Source organism: Microcaecilia unicolor, chromosome 1, assembly GCF_901765095.1.
Source record: "Microcaecilia unicolor chromosome 1, aMicUni1.1, whole genome shotgun sequence".
NCBI classification, from domain to species: Eukaryota; Metazoa; Chordata; class Amphibia; order Gymnophiona; family Siphonopidae; genus Microcaecilia; species Microcaecilia unicolor.
This window is the reverse complement of record NC_044031.1, coordinates 24,093,738-24,118,156: the sequence shown is the minus strand read 5'-3', so window position 1 is coordinate 24,118,156 and position 24,419 is coordinate 24,093,738. Positions and strand designations below refer to the sequence as shown.

At 43.6% G+C, this 24,419-nt stretch overlaps 2 protein-coding genes across 3 annotated transcripts in view; one reads left to right on the top strand and one right to left on the bottom strand.

Annotated features, from left to right (window-relative positions):
- The window catches only part of LOC115463370 (gastrula zinc finger protein XlCGF26.1-like), a 952,960-nt gene that overhangs the window by 560,874 nt on the left and 367,667 nt on the right, over positions 1-24,419 (top strand). The gene's annotated exons all lie outside the window — the stretch shown is intronic.
- Positions 1-24,419, bottom strand: part of LOC115463285 (oocyte zinc finger protein XlCOF6-like) — a 58,044-nt gene that overhangs the window by 23,127 nt on the left and 10,498 nt on the right. Inside the window, exons 2-3 of the mRNA XM_030193661.1 lie at positions 10,747-10,873; positions 2,292-2,411 (exon numbers count right to left, since the gene is read on the bottom strand). Coding sequence (XP_030049521.1) covers positions 2,292-2,411; positions 10,747-10,873 — 247 coding nt within the window. The remainder of the gene's footprint in view (positions 1-2,291; positions 2,412-10,746; positions 10,874-24,419) is intronic.

Sequence of the window (24,419 nt, the reverse complement as noted above, 5' to 3'; positions counted from 1 at the left end):
GCAAATCAAATCAATTAATGTGAACGGGAAGGAAGAGAGGAGGGTAGGTGGAGACGAGTGGTTACAAGTGGTTACGAGTCAAAAGCAATGTTAAAGAGGTGGGCTTTCAGTCTAGATTTAAAGGTGGCCAAGGATGGGGCAAGACGTAGGGGCTCAGGAAGTTTATTCCAGGCGTAGGGTGCAGCGAGACAGAAGGCGCGAAGTCTGGAGTTGGCAGTAGTGGAGAAGGGAACAGATAAGAAGGGTTTATCAATGGAGCGGAGTGCACGGGAAGGGGTGTAGGGAAGGACGAGTGTGGAGAGATACTGGGGAGCAGCAGAGTGAGTACATTTATAGGTTAGTAGAAGAAGTTTGAACAGGATGCGAAAACGGATAGGGAGCCAGTGAAGCGACTTGAGGAGAGGGATAGTATGAGTAAAGCGACCCTGGCGGAAGACGAGACGGGCAGCAGAGTTTTGAACCGATTGGAGAGGGGAGAGGTGACTAAGTGGGAGGCCAGCAAGAAGCAGATTGCAGTAGTCTAAACGAGAGGTGACAAGGGTGTGGATGAGGGTTTTGGTAGAGTGCTCGGAAAGAAAGGGGCGGATTTTATGGATGTTGTAAAGAAAGAAACGACAGGTCTTGGCGATCTGCTGGATATGAGCAGAGAAGGAGAGAGAAGAGTCAAAGATGACTCCAAGGTTTCGAGCTGAGGAGACAGGGAGAATGAGAGAGCCATCAACAGAAATAGAAAACGGGGGGAGCGGGGAGGTGGGTTTGGGGGGGAAAATGAGAAGCTCGGTTTGGTCATCGTTTCTTTTTCTGTATTTCAGATTTACAATAGCCTCTGCTTGAGCTACTATTTACTTGTTTCCAGAATAAACGTTTCTTTTTATTTGTGTGAGAAACAAACCCAAGAATGTGGGTGTTCTAGCAGTAATCAGTTGGGGTTTTGCTGACGGGGGATCATAAGTACATAAGTATTGCCATACTGGGAAAGACCAAAGGTCCATCGAGCCCAGCATCCTGTTTCCAACCGGGGCCAATCCAGGTCACAAATACCTGTCAAGATCCACATTATCTAATGTGTGATAATTGTAAGCAGACCCCCCAACAACAGGAATGGAGCCCTCACAGACACAGTCACGCTGTAGTGTAAATCAAAAGAAAAGCTTTATTGTTGATCAAGCACAGTCTCTTCCTGCAACAGACCCAGGCTCATATACGAACCACCACCACACTGACACAATTCCACATCTCATAACAGTTCTGTCTTGTCATGCTTGTTTAACACAGTTCAAATTACTCACGTATAAATTCAGGTGTCCAGCTTGGACACCCAGGCCCGGGGTCCTCACAAAGACAACCTTTTACCTTGGCAGCCTTCTGGCAAACCTCTGAGCTAGGGCCACTCCTCTCTTCCCTGGGCCTCCCCACAAGTACTGCGGCCCAGCCAACACACCCTGGAAGGATCCTTGTTCAGGGCCTTCCCATCCTGTTCTGCCAGAGGGCTTTTGACTTCCTGCTCTCCCCTTGAGCCCCGACCTCCTGGCCAGACAGGATACCACGCTAAGGTGCCATATCTTGGTGCACTGAAGCCATTATAGAAATGGCACTCAGTGCGCTGCATTGGTGGCCAGTTATAGAACTGCCCCCTGGGTGTGGAAATATATTTGTAACAGGTTTATGCACATCAGCTGGACATAATACAGAGATCCTAGTGTCTACTACTACTATTTAGCATTTCTATAGAGCTACAAGGCGTACGCAGTGCTGCACAAACATAGAAGAAAGACGGTCCCTGCTCAAAGAGCTTCCAATCTAATAGACAAGAAATAAAGTAAGCAAATCAAATCAATTAATGTGTACAGGAAGGAAGAGAGGAGGGTAGGTGGAGGCGAGTGGTTACAAGTGGTTACGAGTCAAAAGCAATGTTAAAGAGGTGGGCTTTCAGTCTAGATTTAAAGGTGGCCGGGGCAAGACGTAGGGGCTTCTACTTATAGACTCCAGTACACAGCAAAGCTCACAACAGTCACAAACCAGGATCTGGCACAAAACATGTCTTCCTTCTAATTTCCCTTCCAACATGCTTTTGAGCTTCAAGATTTGGATGTAAGAAGTTAGAGAGAAAGAGGAAGGAACCTGGATCTTCTCTCCAGAGGTAGCATTGTGTGGTCCATAGGTTCAGCCTTCACTTCCAAACCAAGTGACTGATCCTTATCTATAAAGGGGGCAGCAAACCCAGCACTTACCCTATAGTAGGTGTCTACAAAATGCATTTTTACCCCAGTCCCTCCTATTACTGCTCTCACCTGAGCGGCTGCTTTTCCCAGGTTCTCTTTCCTCCGATCCTGGCTCATCCCTGCTGTACGGCTCTTCCCCTCGTTCAATGTGGGATATAATCTCAGGGGTGAAGGTCGAAGAACCTGTTCCTGGGGTAAGAAAATTGCATTTGGTTTCTCAAAATTTCTGTATCCGATTCCCTCACATTCAAGTGTTAGACAAATTTCCGGCATAAATAGTTTCACCAACTGAACAAAAATATTCAAATCCTAGTTAGAGGGGAAGAATTTTGGAGCTCTGCAAATCTCATAAAAGTAACATAAGCCCTGAATATAGAGGGTTTATGTTACTTTTATATTCTGGTTTCCACTCTACATAGTGCAATACGTTATCAGCCTCATTTTAATACGTGTAAACTTCTTTATCCCTTATACAACATGCAGGTCTCCTTCACCACATCCAGAACATCTGGAATAAGGTAGAACAAACACACTGAGCATGCTCAGACTAAAGTGAGCTCAGAGACAGGGCAGGAAGCCAAAATCATTTCCCCATTTCTCCAGAGGAAACTTCCAACAGAGTCAGCATTTCAGAGATTATCTTCAATTAGTGTAGTAAGGATTTATTTTCAGTTTTAATTAGGTTATTTCTTGGTAGGTTTTTGCAGCCTGATCCAAGATGGCCGCTGTCTACATCGGACGCTCACGTCAGCTCTCTGTGACCTCTGGAAACTTGACCGTGATGCCGAAAAGAAGGGGCTGATACATTCCCACTGCCTCTCCGCGGCAAAGCTTCCCTTCTAGTACCGGCGTACTTGACTCTTACTTTCAAAGGGCTGGGATTCCTGCAATGCCGGAGGGCAGCCTGCTGGAGCGCTCTGGGGCGGATGGAGACACTGGGACGCTCCCTGGGATAAAGCTTTTGCTCAGCCCCGACGTGAGAGCTCCTCCCTCACAACCACGAGGCAGTAGCTCCCCTCTGTCCGCGTCTCAAACCCTGCTAACCAAGGGTGGGGCAGGAGAAGAGAGACGAGAGGCACTTCAATCAACCCGAGGGAGCTCGGAGGAGCCTGGAGTTATTAGCTTCACCAGGAAAGGTTGAAGCCGTTCCACCTGAAACGGTGGGGGAGGTAGTAGCTGTAAGTATGGAAAAGATTCTTCTACTAACAAGGAACCTGAGCTACTAATGACTATTTCCGTTATCCATATCTAAACCTACTGAAGTCACCCTTGATAAGTTTATGGAGTTTAACTGTGGACTTGGGTAAAGCATTGTGCCCTCTGTAACCAGGCGCCTCTCTTGTGCAGCCAGGGATAGAACAATCTCCTCCAGCCACAGGCTCCTGGTACAATGAAGAAACAGATATCCACCAGTAACTTCAAACTCAAGGACTTTATTCCATGCAGGTTTCTAGTACACAGTTCCAACAGCAGCATTCACCTTCAATCCTAAGCACATATAAGCCACCTGAAAGTGTGTGGCCAGTAGTCCCCTTTAAGCAGAAGGCTCTCAGCACATATCAGGATTCAATATAGGCTACAGTCAGCTTAGTCTAGGTTCTTTATCCAGTGCACCATAAACATTAGTTCAATTCCAAACAGCAGCAGTCCATTCAATTCTTCATCATAGTTAAATCCCAAAGCAGCAGTTATACTTCTATTCTCTTCACCCTCATAATGAGCTCCATATTTTAGGGACTTCTCACACCCAAGGGATTCCCCCTGCAACAGCTTCACTAGTAAGGTCAATACTTTAGGGACCTCTTCTTACCCAAGGATTTCCAGCCTGCAAATACTTCTAAGACTTCAGTACTTTAGGGACCTTCCTGCCCAAGGGTTTTCAGCCTGTAACTGCCTCTCAGACTTCCTTGCTGCTCTCCCTGAACTGAACTGCTGAGACTCCTTCCCACCTGCCTAATCAATCCCTGGCTTCTGCCCTCACAACCAATCATTCTCCACTCATTAGCTTCTCTACACACCCATACCAGCTGAGTTGAGCATGAGCCTAATGAGGAGCTCCTGCACACAGGGTGTCCCTATCTCTCTTTCCCCCTAGGGCAGCCAATCTACACATCCTGTCAGCTTATTCCCTTGTCTTCCCTATTGCAGCTAGGAGTCCAGTCCGGGTTTTCCATCTCACCCCCTGGCTCCTTGCCTGCAATGCCTTCTGGGACTTGTAGTTCAGACTGAAACTGCCTTAACCCAACTATCCTGGATGTGACTTTATCACACCTCAAATTAAAAAACTGACCCAGGATTTGACTAATTTGGAAAGGAAATTTTAAAAGAAATTGACTCTGGACTAGAAATTTTAACTCAACAAAATAAGGTACAAGAAAAAAGAATTGCAGCCTATAAAAACTCTTCAAAGTACTATTGTTAAAGATTTGACATATTTGAGGAGAAAGACTGAATCTCTTGAACATTTTTCTAGGAGTAATAATCTCCGAGTCCTTCATTTTCCTAAACAATTTACAGTCTCCCTCCAAGATATGTTGAAAAGGTATATTAAAGAAATATTAGGAGTGGCTGAAGAAAGTATCCCGCCTTTCTCACAAGTAGATTATTTACTTAATAGTGGAGGAGTGGCCTAGTGGTTAGGGTGGTGGACTCTGGTCCTGGGGAACTGAGGAACTGAGTTCGATTCCCACTTCAGGCACAGGCAGTTCCTTGTGACTCTGGGCAAGTCACTTAACCCTCCATTGCCCCATGTAAGCCGCATTGAGCCTGCCATGAGTGGGAAAGTGCGGGGTACAAATGTAACAAAAATAAAATAGATACTATTGGAGATTCTACATGGAATGTTGCTACTATTGGAGATTCTACATGGAATGTTGCTATTCCACTAGCAACATTCCATGTAGAAGGCTGCGCAGGCTTCTGTTTCTGTGAGTCTGACATCCTAGACTCACAGAAGCAGAAGCCTGCGCGGCCACATTGGTGATCTGCAAGGGCCGACTTCTAGTGGAATAGCAACATTCCATGTAGAATCTCAAACAGTAGCAACAGTGGAGGAGTGGCCTAGTGGTTAGAGTGGTGGACTTTGGTCCTGAGGAACTGAGTTCGATTCCCACTTCAGGCACAGGCAGCTCCTTGTGACTCTGGGCAAGTCACTTAACCCTCCAATGCCCCATGTAAGCCGCATTGAGCCTACCATGAGTGGGAAAGCGCGGGGTACAAATGTAACAAAAATAAAATAGATACTATTGGAGATTCTACATGGAATGTTGCTACTATTGGAGATTCTACATGGAATGTTGCTATTCCACTAGCAACATTCCATGTAGAAGGCTGCGCAGGCTTCTGTTTCTGTGAGTCTGACATCCTGCACGTACGTGCAGGACGTCAGACTCACAGAAGCAGAAGCCTTAGCAGCCTTCTACATGGAATGTTACTACATGGAATAGCAACATTCCATGTAGAATCTCCAATAGTAGCAACAGTGGAGGAATGGGCTAGTGGTTAGGGTGGTGGACTTTGGTACTGAGGAACTGAGTTCGATTCCCACTTCAGGCACAGGCAGCTCCTTGTGACTCTGGGCAAGTCACTTAACCCTCCATTGCCCGCCGCATTGAGCCTGCCATGAGTGGGAAAGCGCGGGGTACAAATGTAACAAAAAACCCCAAAACAAAACAGTTAATCAGCAAGATCAAGATAATCAAGAGTTGGATGTTTCTGCTTTACTGGAGTCTTCTGATACTGATTTAGTTGTGGCATCAACTTTGATTGCCACTGCAGTGTTGACACATGATAAGAATTGGTTGTTGATAAAGATAAGACTTTCCTGGGATTGAAAATTCAAATTTTTCCAGACGTCTCCAAGGACACCCAGAAGAGACGTCAATCATTTTTGTTAATGAAACCAGGTGCTCTCCAGTTAGGCGCTACTTTTCTCGCGATATCCTTGTAAATGTGTCATCAGATACCACTCGGTAAACTATGTCTTCTATGAGCCTTCCCATCTTACAGCTTTTTTGTCAACTAAACGGATTGTTGGGGGACCCCAATAATAGCTCTCTCTTTAATTGAATTTAACAGGAATTACTACTGCTACTACTATTTAGCATTTCTATAGCGTTACAAGGCGTACGCAGCGCTGCACAAACATAGAAGAAAGACAGTCCCTGCTCAAAGAGCTTCCAATCTAATAGACAAAAAATAAAGTAAGCAAATCAAATCAATTAATGTGTACAGGAAGGAGGAGAGGAGGGTAGGTGGAGGCGAGTGGTTACGAGTCAAAAGCAATGTTAAAGAGGTGGGCTTTCAGTCTAGATTTAAAGGTGGCCAAGGATGGGGCAAGACGTAGGGGCTCAACAAGTTTATTCCAGGCGTAGGGTGCAGCAGGAATCTAGTGATTCGTTAGACGGAGAAAATGCCTTTATTGTTTTCCTTAAATTAGAATTTCCATTGTTTAATATCTTGGATCTAAAATGTGGACTTGAGTTACGATTGACGGATAATGCTTTTCTTTTTTATTAAATATTATTGTCACACCATACTTTTCTGTACAAGCACTCTTTTTTGCTTGATTAATTTCTGATACTTTGATTAAAAAAAAACAAAACAAAATGTTTTTGCGGCCTGAATCCTATCCCCAATACTACAGATAATACATTCATCAGACACAAAGTGAAATCTCATCACCAGTCTGAACCTGTGATGTGAATAGTCTGCTGGTGTGGAAGATATGAACACTGCTGTCTGTCTACTGTGTCTTTGTTCTGGGCTCCCGTCTGCCTCTGTGACCTCTGGATGTTTCAGAGATTAGTAGACCAGGTATCCGTGTTCTCCAAAGAGTCTGCAGTAAAGCTGAGCCTGATGTCAGACTGTCTAAAGCTGAGCCTTCTGTTACTAAGTTAGACTCACAGGTCCGATTGCGACAAGCACTGAACTACTACTACTACTACTTGACATTTCTAAAGCGCTACTAGGGTTACGCAGCGCTGTACAATTTAACATAGAAGGACAGTCCCTGCTCGAAGAGCTTACAATCTAAAGGACAAATGTACAAACAGTCAAGTAGGGGTCGTCAGATTGGAGCAGTCTAGATTTCCTGAAAGGTAAAAGGTTAGGTGCCAAAAGCAACATCGAAGAGGGTGGGCTTGAGTAAGGATTTGAAGATGGGCAGTAGGGGGCTGGCGTAAGGGCTCGGGAAGTTGATTCCAAGCATAGGGTGAGGCGAGGCAGAATGGGCGGAGCCTGGAGTTGGCGGTGGTGGAGAAGGGTACTGAGAGAAGGGATTTAGCTGAGCTCAAATCAAAGTCTCATTTTACCTCGACAAGTGGAAGTTTTGGAAAATCAATTAAGATCTTGGAACCTGCGGATTCTTAACTTTCCCAAGACCAGGCTGCTTTCACCTATGGAGCTAATTAAGAAATATGTTCTTGAAATCTTATGGCTTTCAGATACTGAGTCTATTGCAATTTGCAAACTTTATTATTTGCCTGGTAAGAAGATCCTAAGGGATACTGAGGGGAAGGTCGGGATGTTTCAGGAACTCCTGACACAGGGGATCCTCTGCTTTCTTGCTATCTTCAATCCGATAATATTCCCGAGCTACCTTATAGGTGATGTTTCTATTGAAGGTGATGAGGAGATTGTGTTGAAAGCTCTTTTCTGAAAAATACTAATCCTAAGGAACTTGGAAGGCTAAGTGCTTTGAAAATATGCCTCAAAGTCAACATGGATTTAGTGAAGGGAAATCTTGCCTCACCAATCTACTACATTTCTTTGCAGGGGTGAATAAACATGTGGCTAAAGGTGAGCTGGTTGAAATTGTGTATCTGGATTTCAAAAGGCGTTTGACAAAGTACCTCATGAAAGACTCCAGAGGAAACTGGAGAGTCATGGGATAGGAGGTAGTGTTCTATTGTGGATTAAAACTGGTTAAAGAGAGAAAACAGAGAGTAGGGTTAAATGGTCAGTATTCTCAATGGAGAAGGGTAGATAGTGGGGTTCCCTAGGGGTCTGTGCTGGGACCCGCTGCTTTCAAAATTGATAAATGATCTAGAGATGGAAGTAACTAGTGAGGTAATTAAATTTGCTGATGACACTAAGTTATTCAAGTTGTTAAATCGCGAGAGGATTGTGAAAAATTACAAGAGGACCTCACGATATTGGGAGACTGGGGTGTCTAAATGGCAGATGACGTTTAATGTGAGCAAGTGCAGAGTGGGAAAGAGGACCCGAACTATAGCTATGTAATGCAAGGATCCATGTTAGGAGTCACCAACCAAGAAAGGGATCTCAGCGTCGTTATTGATGATATGTTGAAACCCTCTGTTCAGTGTGCTACGGCAGCTACGAAAGCAAATAGAATGCTAGGTATTATTAGGAAAGGAATGGAAAACAAAAGTGAGGACGTTATAATGCCTTTGTATTGGTCCATGGTGCGACCGCACCTCGAATATTGTGTTCAATTCTGGTCGCCGCATCTCAAAAAAGATATAGTGGGATTAGAAAAGGTACAGAGAAGGGCGACGAAAACGATAAAGGGGATGGGACGACTTCCTATGAGAAAAGGCTGAGCATCTAGGGCTCTTCAGTTTGGAAAAAAGACGGCTGAAGGGAGATATATAGAGGTCTATAAAATAATGAGTGGAGTGGAACGGGTAGACGTGGATCGAGTACTCTTTCCAAAAATACTAGGACTAGGGGGCACGCAATGAAGCTACAAAATAGTAAATTTAATACGAATCGGAGAACATTTTTCTTCCCTCAACATGTAATTTAACTGTGGAATTCGTTGCCAGAGAATGTGGTAAAGGTGGTTAGCTTAGCGGGGTTTAAAAAAAGGTCTGGACGGCTTCCTAAAGGAAACGTCCATAGACCATTATTAAATTGACTTGGGGAAAATCTACTGCTATTTCTGGGATAAGCAGCATAAAATGTACTGAACTTTTTCAGGATCTTGCCAGGTATTTGTGACCTGGATTGGCCCCTGTTGGAAACAGGATGCTGGGCTTGATGGACCTTTGGTCTGTCCCAGTGTGTCAATACTTATGTACTTATCAAAATCTTGCAGGCAAAGCCTAAGGTTTGAATGTTAAAGGAGGTCCTGAGGTTTACCACTGGCTCCCAAATCTGGAAGAACCACCAGCCAATAATTTCATGTACTGGATGAGAGAGGAGGAGGAATGCTGCTGAAGAAGAAGTGGAGGGAAAGAAAGAAAGAAGAAAGAAAGAAAGAAAGAAAGAAAGAAAGAAAGAAAGAAAGAAAGAAAGAAAAGGAAAGAAAGAAAGAAAGAAAGGAGAAAGAAGGAAGAAAGAAAGAAAGAAAGAAAGAAAGAAAGAAAGAAAGAAAGAAAGAAAGAAAGAAGAAAGAAGAAAGAAGAGGGGAATGGCAGGGCAAGCGGTCAGGGGCAGATAAAATAGGATGCAGGGCAAAAAGCAGTGAGTAAAACGGGAGATACAGGGTAAGCAGCGAACTGTGGGAGTAAAGGGGAGATGCAGGAAGAAGGAGTGGAGAGGGAGACAAAGAGGGATGAGATGTCCTTGTTGGAGGGCATTATCACTAGAGAGACTGTTATACCTCTGGCACAAAAAACGAGAGAGCTGCGTTAGAATAACGACTGGAAAATCATGAGAGGAGGGTGTAATCCTGAATCTCCACTCCATCCATTATGCTGTCAGTCCCGTATCACCTGGTTTTCATGGCCTCTGAATCAGCTGAACCCCATTCTCACCTCCGTTCACTGACACCAACACGTGCACTGCTGAAAGGACGTAAAGTGATCACTGCAGCACTTACTCATTTTCTCACCAAATCATACAGTCGGAAAGTCATACCCAGAACTGTCTTTATAACTAGTAAAAAAGGCCCGTTTCTTAACGCAATGAAACGGGCGCTAGCAATGTAATGAGTTCCTGCCATTAATGTTTCCACGGTTGTATTCTGAATATAATTGTTGTTTACATGTGTAAGATTTCTTTATATACAATATTTTTATGTAAACTGGGTTATAATGTGGTAAAAGTTTTCCTTGTTCAGGCCCTTCAATCAGTTTAACAATCACATCAGAAGAGCTCCTTACTCGTGAGAGACTGAGAGTGACAGTGTGTTTTACAGACAGTGTAAGAGAGAGATACACAGAGTGATTGAGTGTGTGTGTGTGAGTGACAAAGTGATTAAATGTTTGTCTTCCCTTCCGTTCTGTGCACTTGCCTCCACTGATGTTCGTACCTCCCTGTATATGATTGTTTGTTAGAGATTCAATCCACTCCACTTCCCTCCTCCAAGTTCCGTTCTGTCTGATTGGTTCTTCGTTCCTGTGACGTCACGTTTGTTTGCTTGGCAACTATGCAGCATTCCGTTTCCTCGACGTAAGGGAGGGGACAGTGAGAGCCAATGAAACGCTGAACTACAGACTTACGAACCCTACACTGCCACAGTACCACAGAGTCAGCTTCAGAATGTTGGAGGTGCTTTTTATTATATAGGATGATGCCCCAATACTGCTAATAAAAATGTAAAATTATCCCTTACCCAGTGAGATCAGAATCTGATAATTCTCCTTCATCACCTCCCTGTAAAGCTCCTTCTGCTCTTCATCTAAATACTCCCACTCCTCCTGGGAGAAAGAGACAGCGATGTCCTCAAACGTCACTCGCATCTGAAATACAAACCAGAATCACACTCAGCATCTTTGCATCACATCCATCAGGAGATCTGCCAGCACTGGTGCTCATTGTGGCAGAGGAAAGTTTGCTGGAGTATATATTTCATAATTACATAACACCAGTGGCGTAGCCATGAGGGGTCCTCTAGGACCCCTCACGTTGTGCTCAGGACTCTTCAAAAAAATGGTGGCACCTGTAGAATGGCTGGCAGGGATGCCTGAGCATGAAATAAGTCACTGGCATGCTTCAGCTGCCAACACCAGCACTCCCGTACATGCTCAGTTCAGTAGCAGCAAGGGAGGACGATCAGGCAGCAGACCGCTTTGGCTGGTGAAGCTTGGGCACCCAACCAACAAAGATAGGATTTAACAGCACCTAGGGTGGTGAGAGGGAGAAAAGATCAGATGAAATGCATGATTCCCCCAAAACTGGACTTCTGCATGCACTCTTGCATAACATATAGTCCCAGAGTAGGGTTATATTTCAGGAGACTTCCTTCTGTGTGTATATATTTCACAGTCACAGAGCAGGATGATAGAAACTAGAAACCAGTTACACACAGAACCTAGGACACCAAAATCTCCTTTTGTGGGACTCCAAATTTCTCTCCCTCTCTTCACTAGAGTCCCCCAAAGTGCCTTTCCTCATGCCCAGGTCTGCTTAGGCTCCTGACTCTATAGTGCCCCACGTTAGAAAGCAAACACTACGAAGATGTTCTAATGCCTCTGTATCGCTCCATAGTGCGACCGCACCTCGAATATTGTGTTCAATTCTGGTCACCGTATCTCAAACAAGATATAGTGGAATTAGAAAAGGTGCAGAGAAGGGTGACAAAAATTATAAAGGGGATGGGACGACATCCCTATGAGGAAAGGCTAAAGCATCTAGGGCTCTTCAGCTTGGAGAAAAGGCGGCTGAGGGGAGATATGATAGAGGTCTATAAAATAAGTGGAGTGGAACCAGTAGATGTGCAGCGTCTGTTTACGCTTTCCAAAAATACTAGGATTAGGGGGCATGCGATGAAGCCACAATGTAGTAAATTTAAAACAAATTGGATAAAATTTTTCTTCACTCAACGTGTAATTAAACTCTGGAATTCGTTGCCAGAGAATGTGGTAAAGGCAGTTAGCTTAGCGGAGTTTAAAAAATGTTTGGACGGCTTCCTAAAGAAAAAGTCCATAGAGCATTATTAAATGAACTTGGGGAAAGTCCCCTATTTCTGGGATAAGCAGTATAGAATATTTTGTACTTTTTTTGAGATCTTGCCAGGTATTTGTGACCTGGATTGGCCACTGTTGGAAACAGGATGCTGGGCTTGATGGACCTTTGGTCTTTCCCAGTATGGCAATACTTATGTACTTTTGTACTTATAAGAACAATTCAAAGGTCTCACTGGTATCAAATATAAGTACTCAACATAAACCAGGAGAAAAGCGTTAAATAATGTAACAAAGTGGTGAGGGAGCGCCCTCAGATTATTTAATCACCAACATGGCGGTCAAATGTAAAAGATGAAATACTGCATTTCTTTCATTGGGTCACTCCCTCTAGTGAACTTAACGTGCAATTTAAGTGCTATTGCAAACAAAAGGTGACTGACCTTCCACCTTCAATGTCTTAATCACATATACTCAGTATTACACGGAACGGAGATTTCATATGAATAAGTAGCAATTGAAAAAGTTACTTATGTATGAGCCCAACGTCCTAAATTGTCAAGAGCATCGATGGCTCCATAGAAGACAAAACTCTTTTTTTTTTTTTCCTATTTATTTATAATTTTAATACATTTTAACAAGGATATACCTTGTAATAGCAATACAGGCAAAAATTAATATAAAGAATAATGTTCCATTCATAATAACAATAACAAAATATAATATTTTAAAGAAAAATATCAATGGTGCACTTATACAAAATAATATTTTACAGCCTTTCTTAGACCTCAATAATAATGAGAGAGAGAAAAGAGTTAGAGAAGATTAAAAAGACAAAAGAAATAATCTCATGGGTATAGGCTGTTATAAACCAGAACTTCATTGCTTATTCACTTCACTTCACTTTCTTCATCTCTATAAACATTTTCAGCTGTTCCGGTGAAAAGAATGTGTATTTTGTTTGAGCCAGCTTGACCACGCATTTGCACGGGTATGCAAGAAAAAAGGAAGCTCCAATATCAATAGTATTTTGTTTTAAAGAAAGAAATTGCTTCCTTTTTTGCTGAGTTAACTTCGTGACGTCAGGATATATCCAAACTTTAGCACCATAGAATTGAGACTTTAAATTTTTAAAATAAAGTCTTAAGATATTATTATAGTCTTGTTCAAAACAAATGATACGGACTGTGGCTCTGTTCACTATTATATCCGAAGATTGTTCTAGAATATCAGAAATATTTTGCAAATCAAGATTATCTTCAACAGGACCTTGACCCCCATTTCTAACAGGAATATGATAAATCTTGTTTAGCGGAGGTATAGCCTCTAAGGGAATATTCAGAACTTCCAACATATATTTCCGAAAAATATTAATTAGAGTTTCCCCCGCTATTATTGGAAAATTAAGTAATCGGAGGTTTAGGGCGCCTGTTAAAGTTTTCTAGTTGTTCAATTTTATTTCTAATTTCCGAAGAGTCTTTATTATCACATTTTTAAAAGAGGTTAGAGTTTCAACTTCTTTCTTTATGGCTTGCACTTGTGTCGATAGATCATTTTTAACAGAGTCTACAGTACTTTGTAATTCTTCAAATTTAGTATTTAGTTTAACCACATCACTGACGTTTTCTGTTAGCGTGAAGGAAATCTGGTCCAACATCACTTTCAAAGTCTGTAGAGTTACCTCCGAGGTCTGCTCCGTGGCAATCAAACTACCCACAGAGCCCCGGAAACGCCGTTTGCATGCCTGGGTCCCTCCACTGTCGCCCCTATCGACGGCATCATCGGAGCCGATGGGGTTTCCCGCCAGGGACGCTCTCGACGCCGGGCTAGGAGGAATGAGCGAGGTGGATGGTGGTGACAAGGAAACTTCCTCTCCCGGCGGGGATTCCGCTCCTCCGGTTATCCCCGCTATGGGATCCGCTCCTCGTTGTGATCTGGTAGCGCCGGGGAAGAAACGCTCAAGGGACGTCTGTGCTGGTGAAGAAACTGCGGTAGGTGGAGGAACCAATCTCACAGTTCCTTTTCTTTTAGAATGAGGCATTTCTGTGTGGAAACCAAGAATTATTCGCTCATAGCCACGAGAGCGTTTCAACAGTCAACCTGCGCGGCAGCCATCTTAGATCTCTCTCACCCGACAAAACTCTTAAGGAGATAACAAGCCAGGACTCCCCTAGTTAAGAATGCCCCAAGGGTGACCCGTGGGGCATTCTTAACTAGAGGTGTCCTGGTGTTTTCTCTCCTTAAGAGCTTTGCCTTTTATGGAGCCTTCCGAATTCTTAAGGATTTGGGACGCCGGGCTCATAAGATAAGTAACTTTTTCAATTGCTCTCAATTACTTCTTAGTCATATGAAATCACCTTTCCGTGTAATTCTGAGTATATGTGACTAAGATATTGGGTGGAAGGTTTGTCACCTTTTGTTTGGTATAGCACTTAAACTGCATATTAAGTTCACTGGAGGGAGTGACCTGATGAAAGAAATGCAGTATTTCACCTTGTAGCGGCCATAGTGGAGGAGTGGCCTAGTGGTTAGAGCACCGGTCTTGCAATCCAGAAGTGGCCGGTTCAAATCCCACTGCTGCTCCTTGTGATCTTGGGCAAGTCACTTAACCCTTCATTGCCTCACTTAGATTGTGAGCCCTCCTGGGACAGAGAAATATCCAGTGTACCTCCTTCCTTTCCTATCCAAGATACTTGAACGTGCTTGTTCACCGCCATTGCCTTGACTTTCTTTCATCTCAAGCTATTCTTGATCCACTTCAATCTGGCTTTCACCCCCTTCATTCAATTGAAACAGCGCTTGCTAAAGTCTCCAATTATCTGTTCCTGGCCATATCCAAAGGTCTCTATTCTATCCTCATCCTTCTAGATCTATCTGCTGCTTTTGACACTGTTGATCACAGCCTGCTCCTTGATACACTGTCCTCACTTGGATTTCAGGACTCTGTTCTTTCCTGGTTTTCTTATCTCTCCCAGCGTAACTTTAGTGTATACTCTAGTGGATCCTCCTCTACTTCTATTCCACTGTCAGTTGGTGTACCTCAGGGATCTGTCCTGGGACCTCTTCTTTTCTCCATCTATACTTCTTCCCTTGGTACTCTGATCTCATCCCATGGTTTTCAGTATCATCTTTACGCTGATGACTCCCAGATCTACCTCTCCACACCAGAAATCTCAGCCGAAATCCAGGCCAAAGTATCAGCCTGCCTGTCTGACATTGCTGCCTGGATGTCTCAGCGCCATCTGAAACTAAACATGACCAAGACTGAGCTTCTTATCTTTCCCCCTAAACCAACCTCTCCTTATCCCCCATTCTCTATTTCTGTGGATAACACTCTCATCCTTCCTGTCTCATCAGCTCATAACCTTGGGGTCATCATTGACTCCTCCCTCTCCTTCTCTGCACATATTCAGCAGACTGCTAAAACCTGTCGTTTCTTTCTCTATAATATCAGCAAAATTCGCCCTTTCCTTTCTGAGCACACTACCAGAACCCTCATCCACACTCTTATCACCTCTCGCTTCGACTATTGCAACTTGCTTCTCACAGGTCTCCCACTTAGCCATCTCTCTCCTCTTCAATCTGTTCAAACTTCTGCTGCATGACTAATATTCCACCAGTGTCGTTATGCTGATATTAGCCCTCTCCTCAAGTCACTTCACTGGCTTCCTATCCGTTTCCGCATACAGTTCAAACTCCTCTTATTGACCTATAAGTGCATTCACTCTGCAGCTCCTCAGTACCTCTCCACTCTCATCTCTCCCTACATTTCTCCCCGGGAACTCCATTCACTGGGTAACTCTCTCTTATCTGCACCTTCTCCTCCACCGCTAACTCCGGACTCCGTTCCTTTTATCTTGCTGCACCATATGCCTGGAATAGATTTCCTGAGCCGGTACGTCAAGCTCCATCTCTGGCCGTCTTCAAATCTAATTAAAATCCCACCTTTATGATGCTGCTTTTAACTCCTAACCCTTGTTCACTTGTTCAGAACCCTTATTTTATCAACCTCACTTTAATATTCCCTTATCTCTTGTTTGTTCTGTCTGTCTGTCCTAATCTGTCTGTCGAGCAGGGACTGTCTCTTCATGTTCAAGTGTACAGCGCTGCGTACGTCTGTAAGCGCTATAGAAATGATAAGTAGTAGTAGTCTTTGGGTTCCGGAATCTTGCAACTCTTTGGGATTCCGGAATCTTGCAACTCTTTGTCCTTATCCCTTATTTGTCCTCTTCTCCAGCATGGCCGCGATGCTGATCTGCAAGGGCAGGCTTCTGTTTCTGTGAGTCTGACGTCCTGCACATATGTGCAGGACGTCAGACTCACAGAAACAGAAGCCTGCCCTTGCAAGCCCACCTTTTGATGCTGCTTTTAACTCCTAACCCTTATTCACTTGTTCAGAACCCTTATTTCATCATCTTCACTTTAATATTCCCTTATCTCTTGTTTGTTCTGTCTGTCTGTCCTAATTCGATTGTAAGCTCTGTCGAGCAGGGACTGTCTCTTCATGTTCAAGTGTACAGCGCTGCGTACGTCTAGTAGCGCTATAGAAATGATAAGTAGTAGTAGTCTTTGGGTTCCGGAATCTTGCTACTCTTTGTCCTTATCCCTTATTTGTCCTCTTCTCCAGCATGGCCGCGATGCTGATCTGCAAGGGCAGGCTTCTGTTTCTGTGAGTGTCAGACTCACAGAAACAGAAGCCTGCCCTTGCAAGCCCACCTTTTTGATGCTGCTTTTAACTCCTAACCCTTATTCACTTGTTCAGAACCCTTATTTCATCATCTTCACTTTAATATTCCCTTATCTCTTGTTTGTTCTGTCTGTCTGTCCTAATTAGATTGTAAGCTCTGTCGAGCAGGGACTGTCTCTTCATGTTCAAGTGTACAGCGCTGCGTACGTCTAGTAGCGCTTTAGAAATGATAAGTAGTACTACCTGAATGTAACTCACCTTGAGCTACTACTGAAAAAGGTGTGCACAAAATCTAAATAAATAAGATTTGACCAGAATGTTACTGATGAAATAATCTGAGGGTGCTCCCCCCCCCCCCCACTTTATTACATTATTTAAAGTTTTTTTCCTGATTTATGTTGAGTAAAGCAGCAGCAGTGTTTGCAGAGAACAGGAAGTTGGGGGAATGTCCTACCTGAGCAGCAGCTCCTGCAGGCATTTCCCTCCCTGCTTCTCCTCTTTGCAAGAATTAGGGGCTTTTTCTTTGGATCTGGGGAAGGAGCCAAGTATTTGTTTCTTAAAGCGTTGGGAGCAGGAAGAAAAGAGCAGAAACAGATTTGGTGTTGCTGCCTCTGATTAAGCTGGAAAGAAGAAACCCCTCCCCCCCCCCTCTTTCTACTACGGCTGCTGCTAGGCACAAACTGATGACATCACTAAGGGGAGGCGGAACTTCACACCGAGGGCTTCAGCGTCAAGGTTTGATTGAGAAGAGGAGCCGGCATGACGTCAAAACGTTGAAGCTACGTAGGTAAGTCTGTGTTTCCCCTTCCCCGCCCAGCCGTTGTCTTCTGCGTACACTCAAAAGAAAGCAAACAAAGCTATGAGCTGCTGCATCCACATTGTCATTCTTTATTGTTGGTAGCATTTTTATTTAATCTCACTTATGTTTTCAAATATGCCAGCTTGTGCAGCATACCGATGTACACTGAGGATAACGGTATAACTTTTTATAGGTAGAGTAGTAATTTGGTATAAATTGTAATCAGTGTATTTGGGGGGGGGGGGGGGGGTTATAGGGATTCCCTAGTACGTGCTCCTGGTAATGGCCACTAAAACAGACATCATGTTATGAGAATCAGGTGCTCAACATTCAGCATTTCTATCTATCTGTTTTCTTATTTATGACAGTTATATCCCACGTTAAACATGAATTATATTGAAACCTGGGAGCATTAAAAAATTTTTTTTTCCTGTGCCTAGATCAAAAGAGAAAGATGGTTTGTGGGAACTTGCTGCTTTTGATTTGTGGAATGCAGTGGTATATTATAAAAAAATACACTTAATTTTGTTTATTACTACTATTTAAAAGAAAGATATTAAATAATGAGGGCAGAGTCACTCTAAATGTGCTAACATTTTCCAGCAGATAGCCAAGACCTGTCGCTTCTTCCTTTACAACATTAGCAAAATTCGCCCTTTCCTCTCTGAGCACACCAGGGGCGTATCTGCGTGGGGCCATAGGGGCCTGGGCCCCCGCAGATTTCGCCCTGGACCCCCCTACCACAGACCCTCTCCACCTCCCTCTCCCTCCTGCCCACCCGCCCGCCACCAACCCGTCGCCGATCTTTGCTGGCGGGGGACCCCAAGTCCCTGCCAGCCGAAGTCCTCTCTTCCGTGCAGGATGCAAGTTTCAACGCTTCCTGTTCTTCTGAGTCTGACGTCCTGCACGTACAACGTGCAGAACGTCAGACTCAGAATTTGGAATTCAGTCTGACGTCCTGCGCGTTGTACGTGCAGGACGTCAGACTCAGAAGAACAGGAAGCGTTGCAACTTGCAGCGGCGCAGCCTGCATGGAAGAGAGGACCTCGGCTGGCGGGGGGTTGGGGTCCCCCGCCAGCAAAGGTAAGTGACAGCAGCGGGGGAGGGTGTCATTGGTGGCGGGGGGGGGAGTCCGGAAATGGCGGGGGGGGGGGGGGGAATCGGTGGCGCCGGGGGGGGGGCTAAAATGTGCCCCCTCCCTCTGGCTCTGGCCCCCCCTACCACCCGAGTCCAGATACGCCCCTGGTCATGCCTCACATTTGAAAAAGCACCAAATGCTTCACAGTGGAGATAAACCTTTTACATGTACTGAATGTAATAAAAGGTTCAGTCATTCCTGTTTTCTGAAAAGGCATCAAATGATCCATAGTGGATGCAAACCTTTTACTTGTACTGAGTGTAATAAAAATTTCAATAGGTTATCAAATCTGAAAAAACACCAAATGATCCACAGAGGAGATAAACCTTTTGTATGTACTGAGTGTAATAAAAGGTTCAGTCAGTTATGTGATCTGAAAAGGCACCAAATGATCCATAGTGGATGCAGACCTTTTACTTGTACTGAGTGTAATACAAGTTTTACTAGGTTATCAAATCTGAAAAAGCATCAAATGATTCACAGCAGAAATAAACCTTTAACATGTACAGAGTGTAATAAAAGTTACACATGGTCATCAAATCTCAAAATGTACCAAAAGATTCTCAGTGGAAAGTAACCTTTTACATATACAGAGCGTAATTAAAGCGTCAGTCTTCAGATCAGAAAAGTCACCAAGTTAAACCTTTTACATGCCCTGATTATAAAAAAGCTTCAACTGTTCATGGCATTTTAAAAAGCACCAAATGTTCCTCAGGCCAAAACAAATCCATTTTGAAACATTGCACCCAGAAGAAACCTTTTATGTGTACTGAGTGTGATAAAAGTTGCTATCAGTCATCAGTTCTGAGAAGGCACCAAATGATCCACATCGGAAGCCTCCTAAAGAAACCTTATATATATTAATTGTGGTAAAAACTTCAGGGGTCCTTTTACTAAGGTGCGCTGAGAAATGGACTGAGTGTGTTATGGCCGCATGCAGATCACTTTTTCAGTGCACCTGTAAAAAAAAGGCCTTTTTAAAATGTTTGACGACTTGGGGGGGGGGGAGGGGAGAGGGGGAGAATTAGAGAATGAAAGGGATAAAGGTTTAGAACCTACTAAGATATATCAAAGGATCACAATGTAAAGGTTGGATATGTGGGGGGGGGGGGGGGATGGAAGAAGATCATGTATAAGAGGGCTGGTGAGATAGGGGAGGAGGGGAGGGGAGAAGAAGACTATATAAAGGTGTACATTATTAATATTAACATGTACATAGTTGGACAACATAGATTTGAGCCTGGAACAATATAGAAGTTGCTCCTGTTTAGTCCTCTTTGCTATATATGCCTTGTAACACCCATACCAACAGTTGCAAGATTTGATGAATATGTAGGGTTGTGAGGGAGGTGGGGAATTAAGGCTAAGACTGGAACTTGTTAAAAATATTGAACTACCCATGTTTCTGTTTGAATTACTGTCTTTTTATTCACTTGTTCAATAAAAATTGTTTAAAACTAAATGGAGTAATCAGTATCTTCCATCATTGGGCATACACTTCCTTTCCATTGGTCAAGAACCTCCATTAAACGGTCTTTTAAAATATCTTTAACAATCTTTGAACCTTTTTTTTTAATTTATGAAACTACTAGTAAAAAAGGCCCGTTTCTGAGACGAATGAAATGGGCGCTAGCAAGGTTTTCATCATAGTGTGTATGTTTGAGAGAGTGTGTGTGAGAGTGACTGTGTGAGAGAGAGAGAGTGAGGCTGTCTGTGTGAGGGTGTGTGTGTGAGAATGAGAGTGTGCGGCAGGGGCCCCCCCTCCGTCTCCCGCCCTTCTTCCCCCTCCCCTTTTTCCTCCCCTCCCCCCTCCCAGCTTCAGGGTCGTGGGCTCCCCTCCCTCCGCCTTTTAGGGTCGTGGCCCTCCCTCCCACTGTCACGTTCAAGCTGGCTCGCTCCATCCTTCCCACATTCTGGCTGGCTAGCTCCCTCCCTCCCTCCGACGTTCAGGCTGCCTGCCTGCCTCCCTCCCTCCCACGTTCAGGCTGGCGTGCGCCCTCCGACGTTCAGGCTGGCTCGCTCCCTCGCTTCCTCCCAAGTGTCAGTGCTCCGTTGTGACACGAGGGCGGGGCGATGGTAGTCCTCCCTTTGTTGCAGGTTGTTCGCGTTCGCGATGTGTCTGACGTCACGCATTGGGTGGGCGATGTGATTCGTTGAGTGTAAGTGCTCCGCCCTCGACGTCATCACGTGAGGGCAGGGCATACACTCATGGAGGAGAATCGATCTACACCACTTCATTTTTAGAATGTTGGGAAACTGAGGCTTCAATAGAACGTTGGAGGTGCGTTTTATATAGAGAGATAACAATTTTTCTGTGTGCTTATTATATTTTTGTCAGTGTTCTGATACTATAACTGACTTATAACTTGTTCCAAAAGTACAAAGACTAGAGGACACTCAAGGAAGTTACAGGGAAATACTTTAAAACAAATAGGAGGAAATAGTTTTTCACTCAACAAATAGTTAAGCTCTGGAGCTTTTTGCCAGAGGAGGTGGTAACAGCGGTTAGCGTATCTGGGTTTAAAAAAGGTTTGGACAAATTCCTGGAGGAAAAGTCTGTAGTCTGCTATTGAGACAGACATGGGAAGCAACTGCTTGTCCTGGGATTTGTAGCATGGAATGTTGCTACTCTTTAGGGGTCTAGAATCTTGCTACTTTTTGGGGTTCTACATGGAATGTTGTCATGGCTTGTGACCTGACTTGGCCACTGTTTTGAAAACAGGATACTGGGCTAGATGGACCACTGGTCTGACCCAGTATGGCTACTCTTGTGTTGGTATGTTCTTATCTTATTAGCCCAAAATACACTAATCTTTCACAGCCTAACGGTGGCCTGCTGTTTCACTCTCAGATTTCTTCAGGGGTGGGACTTCAATTTACCATGTCAAAACAACAAAGCAAATCACCATCTACATGATCACGTGATAGTTATAATTTTCACGCACCAGGTAGTTCCCCTTTCTCCATATATTAAAATCCATATACTTTTGAAATCTGTACAAAACATGTGATGTTGGTTGTGCAAACTGTGGAAACACTCCCCAACACTTACCCTTTTTCTTTCTATTTGGAGCAATAAGGTTTTTTCCCCTTGATGCGACTACAAAGGATTTTTAGAACTTGAGCAGAGAAAGGCATACATTATCTGTTTTACGTTCTTACTGAAGAGGGCAAGCTAAGGAGGACAGAACGAACAGACAGATTAATAAATGTTTACAGAAATTAGGAAAGCTGACAAATTGGACAACTATAATAGTGGATGACTTCAATGACCCCAACATTGACTGGATCAATGTTACGTCAGGGAGCGCTAGGGAGGTAAAATTCCTAGACATAATAAACAACTGGTCCAGGAACTGACAAGAGGGGGACCCATTTTAGATCTAGTCCTTACTACTACTACTTATCATTTCTATAGCGCTACAAGGCATACGCAGCGCTGTACACCAAACACAAAAAGACAGTCCCTGCTCAAAAAGCTTACAATCTAGATAAGACAGGTAAACATAAGTACATAAGTAATGCCACACTGGGGAAAGACCAAGGGTCCATCGAGCCCAGCATCCTGTCCACAACAGCGGCCAATCCAGGCCAAGGGCACCTGGCAAGCTTCCCAAACGTACAAACATTCTATACATGTTATTCCTGGAATTGTGGATTTCTCCCAAGTCCATTTAGTAGTGGTTTATGGACTTGTCCTTTAGGAAACCGCCTAACCCCTTTTTAAACTCTGCTAAGCTAACCGCCTTCACGTTCTCCGGCAACGAATTCCAGAGTTTAATTATGCGTTGGGTGAAGAAAAATTTTCTCCGATTTGTTTTAAATTTACTACACTGTAGTTTTATCGCATGCCCCCTATTCCTAGTATTTTTGGAAAGCGTGAACAGACGCTTCACATCCACCTGTTCCATTCCACTCATTATTTTATATACCTCTATCATGTCTCCCCTCAGACAGAAAAATAAGGGTAAGGGAATAAAGAGGAGAGGATAAGAGGACAGGGCAAGTGAGTAGTGGTTAGGAGTCAAAAGCAGTGGTGAAGAGTTGAGCTTTAAATCCTTAGTGGAATGCAGGGCATAGTATGGGAGATAATAATGTTGGATCTGCTGGGAAACCGTGATCAAGTCTGAGCTACTATCTGGAGTGAAGACACAAAGGAAATCTACTGTAGCAGCATTTAATTTTTGAAAGGACAACTGTGATAAAATGAGAAAAATGGTTAAAAAGAAGCTGAAAAGATCGCCTGCAAAGGTTAGGACTTTACATCGGGCATGGGCGTTGTTTAAAACTACCATCGTGAGAGCCCAGACCAGATGCATTCCACATATTTAAAAAGGTGGAAAGAAGAGCAAACGACAGCAAGCTTGGTTAAAAGGTGAAGTGAAAGAGGCTATTAGAGCCAAAAGAATATCCTTCAAAGAATGGAAAAAGGACCTGAATGAAGAAAATAAGAAGCAATGGTAGATGCAGTGTATTTACATTTAGATGGCATGAGTAGTTGCTTGTCATGAGTATAGATGTCGAATTTTGTGTCCATTGACTGAAAGAACAGAAAAAAGTAGCGAGATCAACACGACACTTCCAAGACACCACGGAGGCGAGTAATAGATAAAAATACTTTATTAAAAAATTTAAAGAAGATTCAAAAGACTCGACACAGAGCCGTGTTTTGGCGAAAAACGCCTGCTTCGGGAGTCTGTTGTGTCAGCCAATGAAAGGAGCACCATAGGCGAAAAAGCCAAATCAAGCCTTTAGAAAGGCTAATGACAGGTGAATGCACCAAGCATAAGCTTAAAAAGACAATGAGGACTGAGAGAAGATTCAACCGCAGTAGTGCTGAACAAAAAACGCTTTCTAAAGGCTTGATTTGGCTTTTTCGCCTAAGGTGCTCCTTTCATTGGCTGACACAACAAACAAGACTCCCGGAGCAGGCGTTTTTCGCCAAAACACAGCTCCGTGTCGAGTCTTTTGAATCTTCTTTACATTTTTTAATAAAGTATTTTTATCTATTACTCGCCTCCACGGTGTCTTGGAAGTGTCGTGTTGATCTTGCTACTTTTTTGCTGTTCTTTTATTTTTACCCACATAGCGGATCTAGTTTCTCCACTTTTCTGCCGCGTGTTTTGGGTGTGCGTCAAAAATGGAATTATCGTCCGGGGCATGCGGTAGTTCCAATTTGGCGCGCGTTGGACGTGCGCAGTTGCCTACATACCTTAGTAAAAGTGCTTCTTTATTCATTATTCTCCAATACCAATATAGCATATTTTCAACAAAGCTACATTTTAAACCAATGCTCTCCATTCTATAGGCAAAACCCTTTGGCTCAAGATGCTGCAGTTTATATATACACACCTGCTCACATTGTAACAATAATTTCACTCTGCCTCCACCTCTAATTTCTACCATGTTCTGACCTGGTTTTACAGCCTGCCTCACTGACACAGACTACTCAATAATTTCTGTGGATTCTTTTGGATTCGTGTTAGGTAAATGAGACTTTTATTAGAGGTTCATTATTGTCTTAGATACCCAATGATTAAGATATTATACACAATGATTAAACTATATAACTGAAAAGAAACAATACCTATCTATAATTAAAAAGAAACAATCATTACATCACTGGTCACTACATCCAAGCAAAGCTAGGAGTTTCTAGACCAGGAAAAGAAGCAATAATAAACAATCATTATATACATACATCACTGACCATTACAGCCAGGCTTTTTACATCAGCTGGGGGGACCCTGTTCACAGC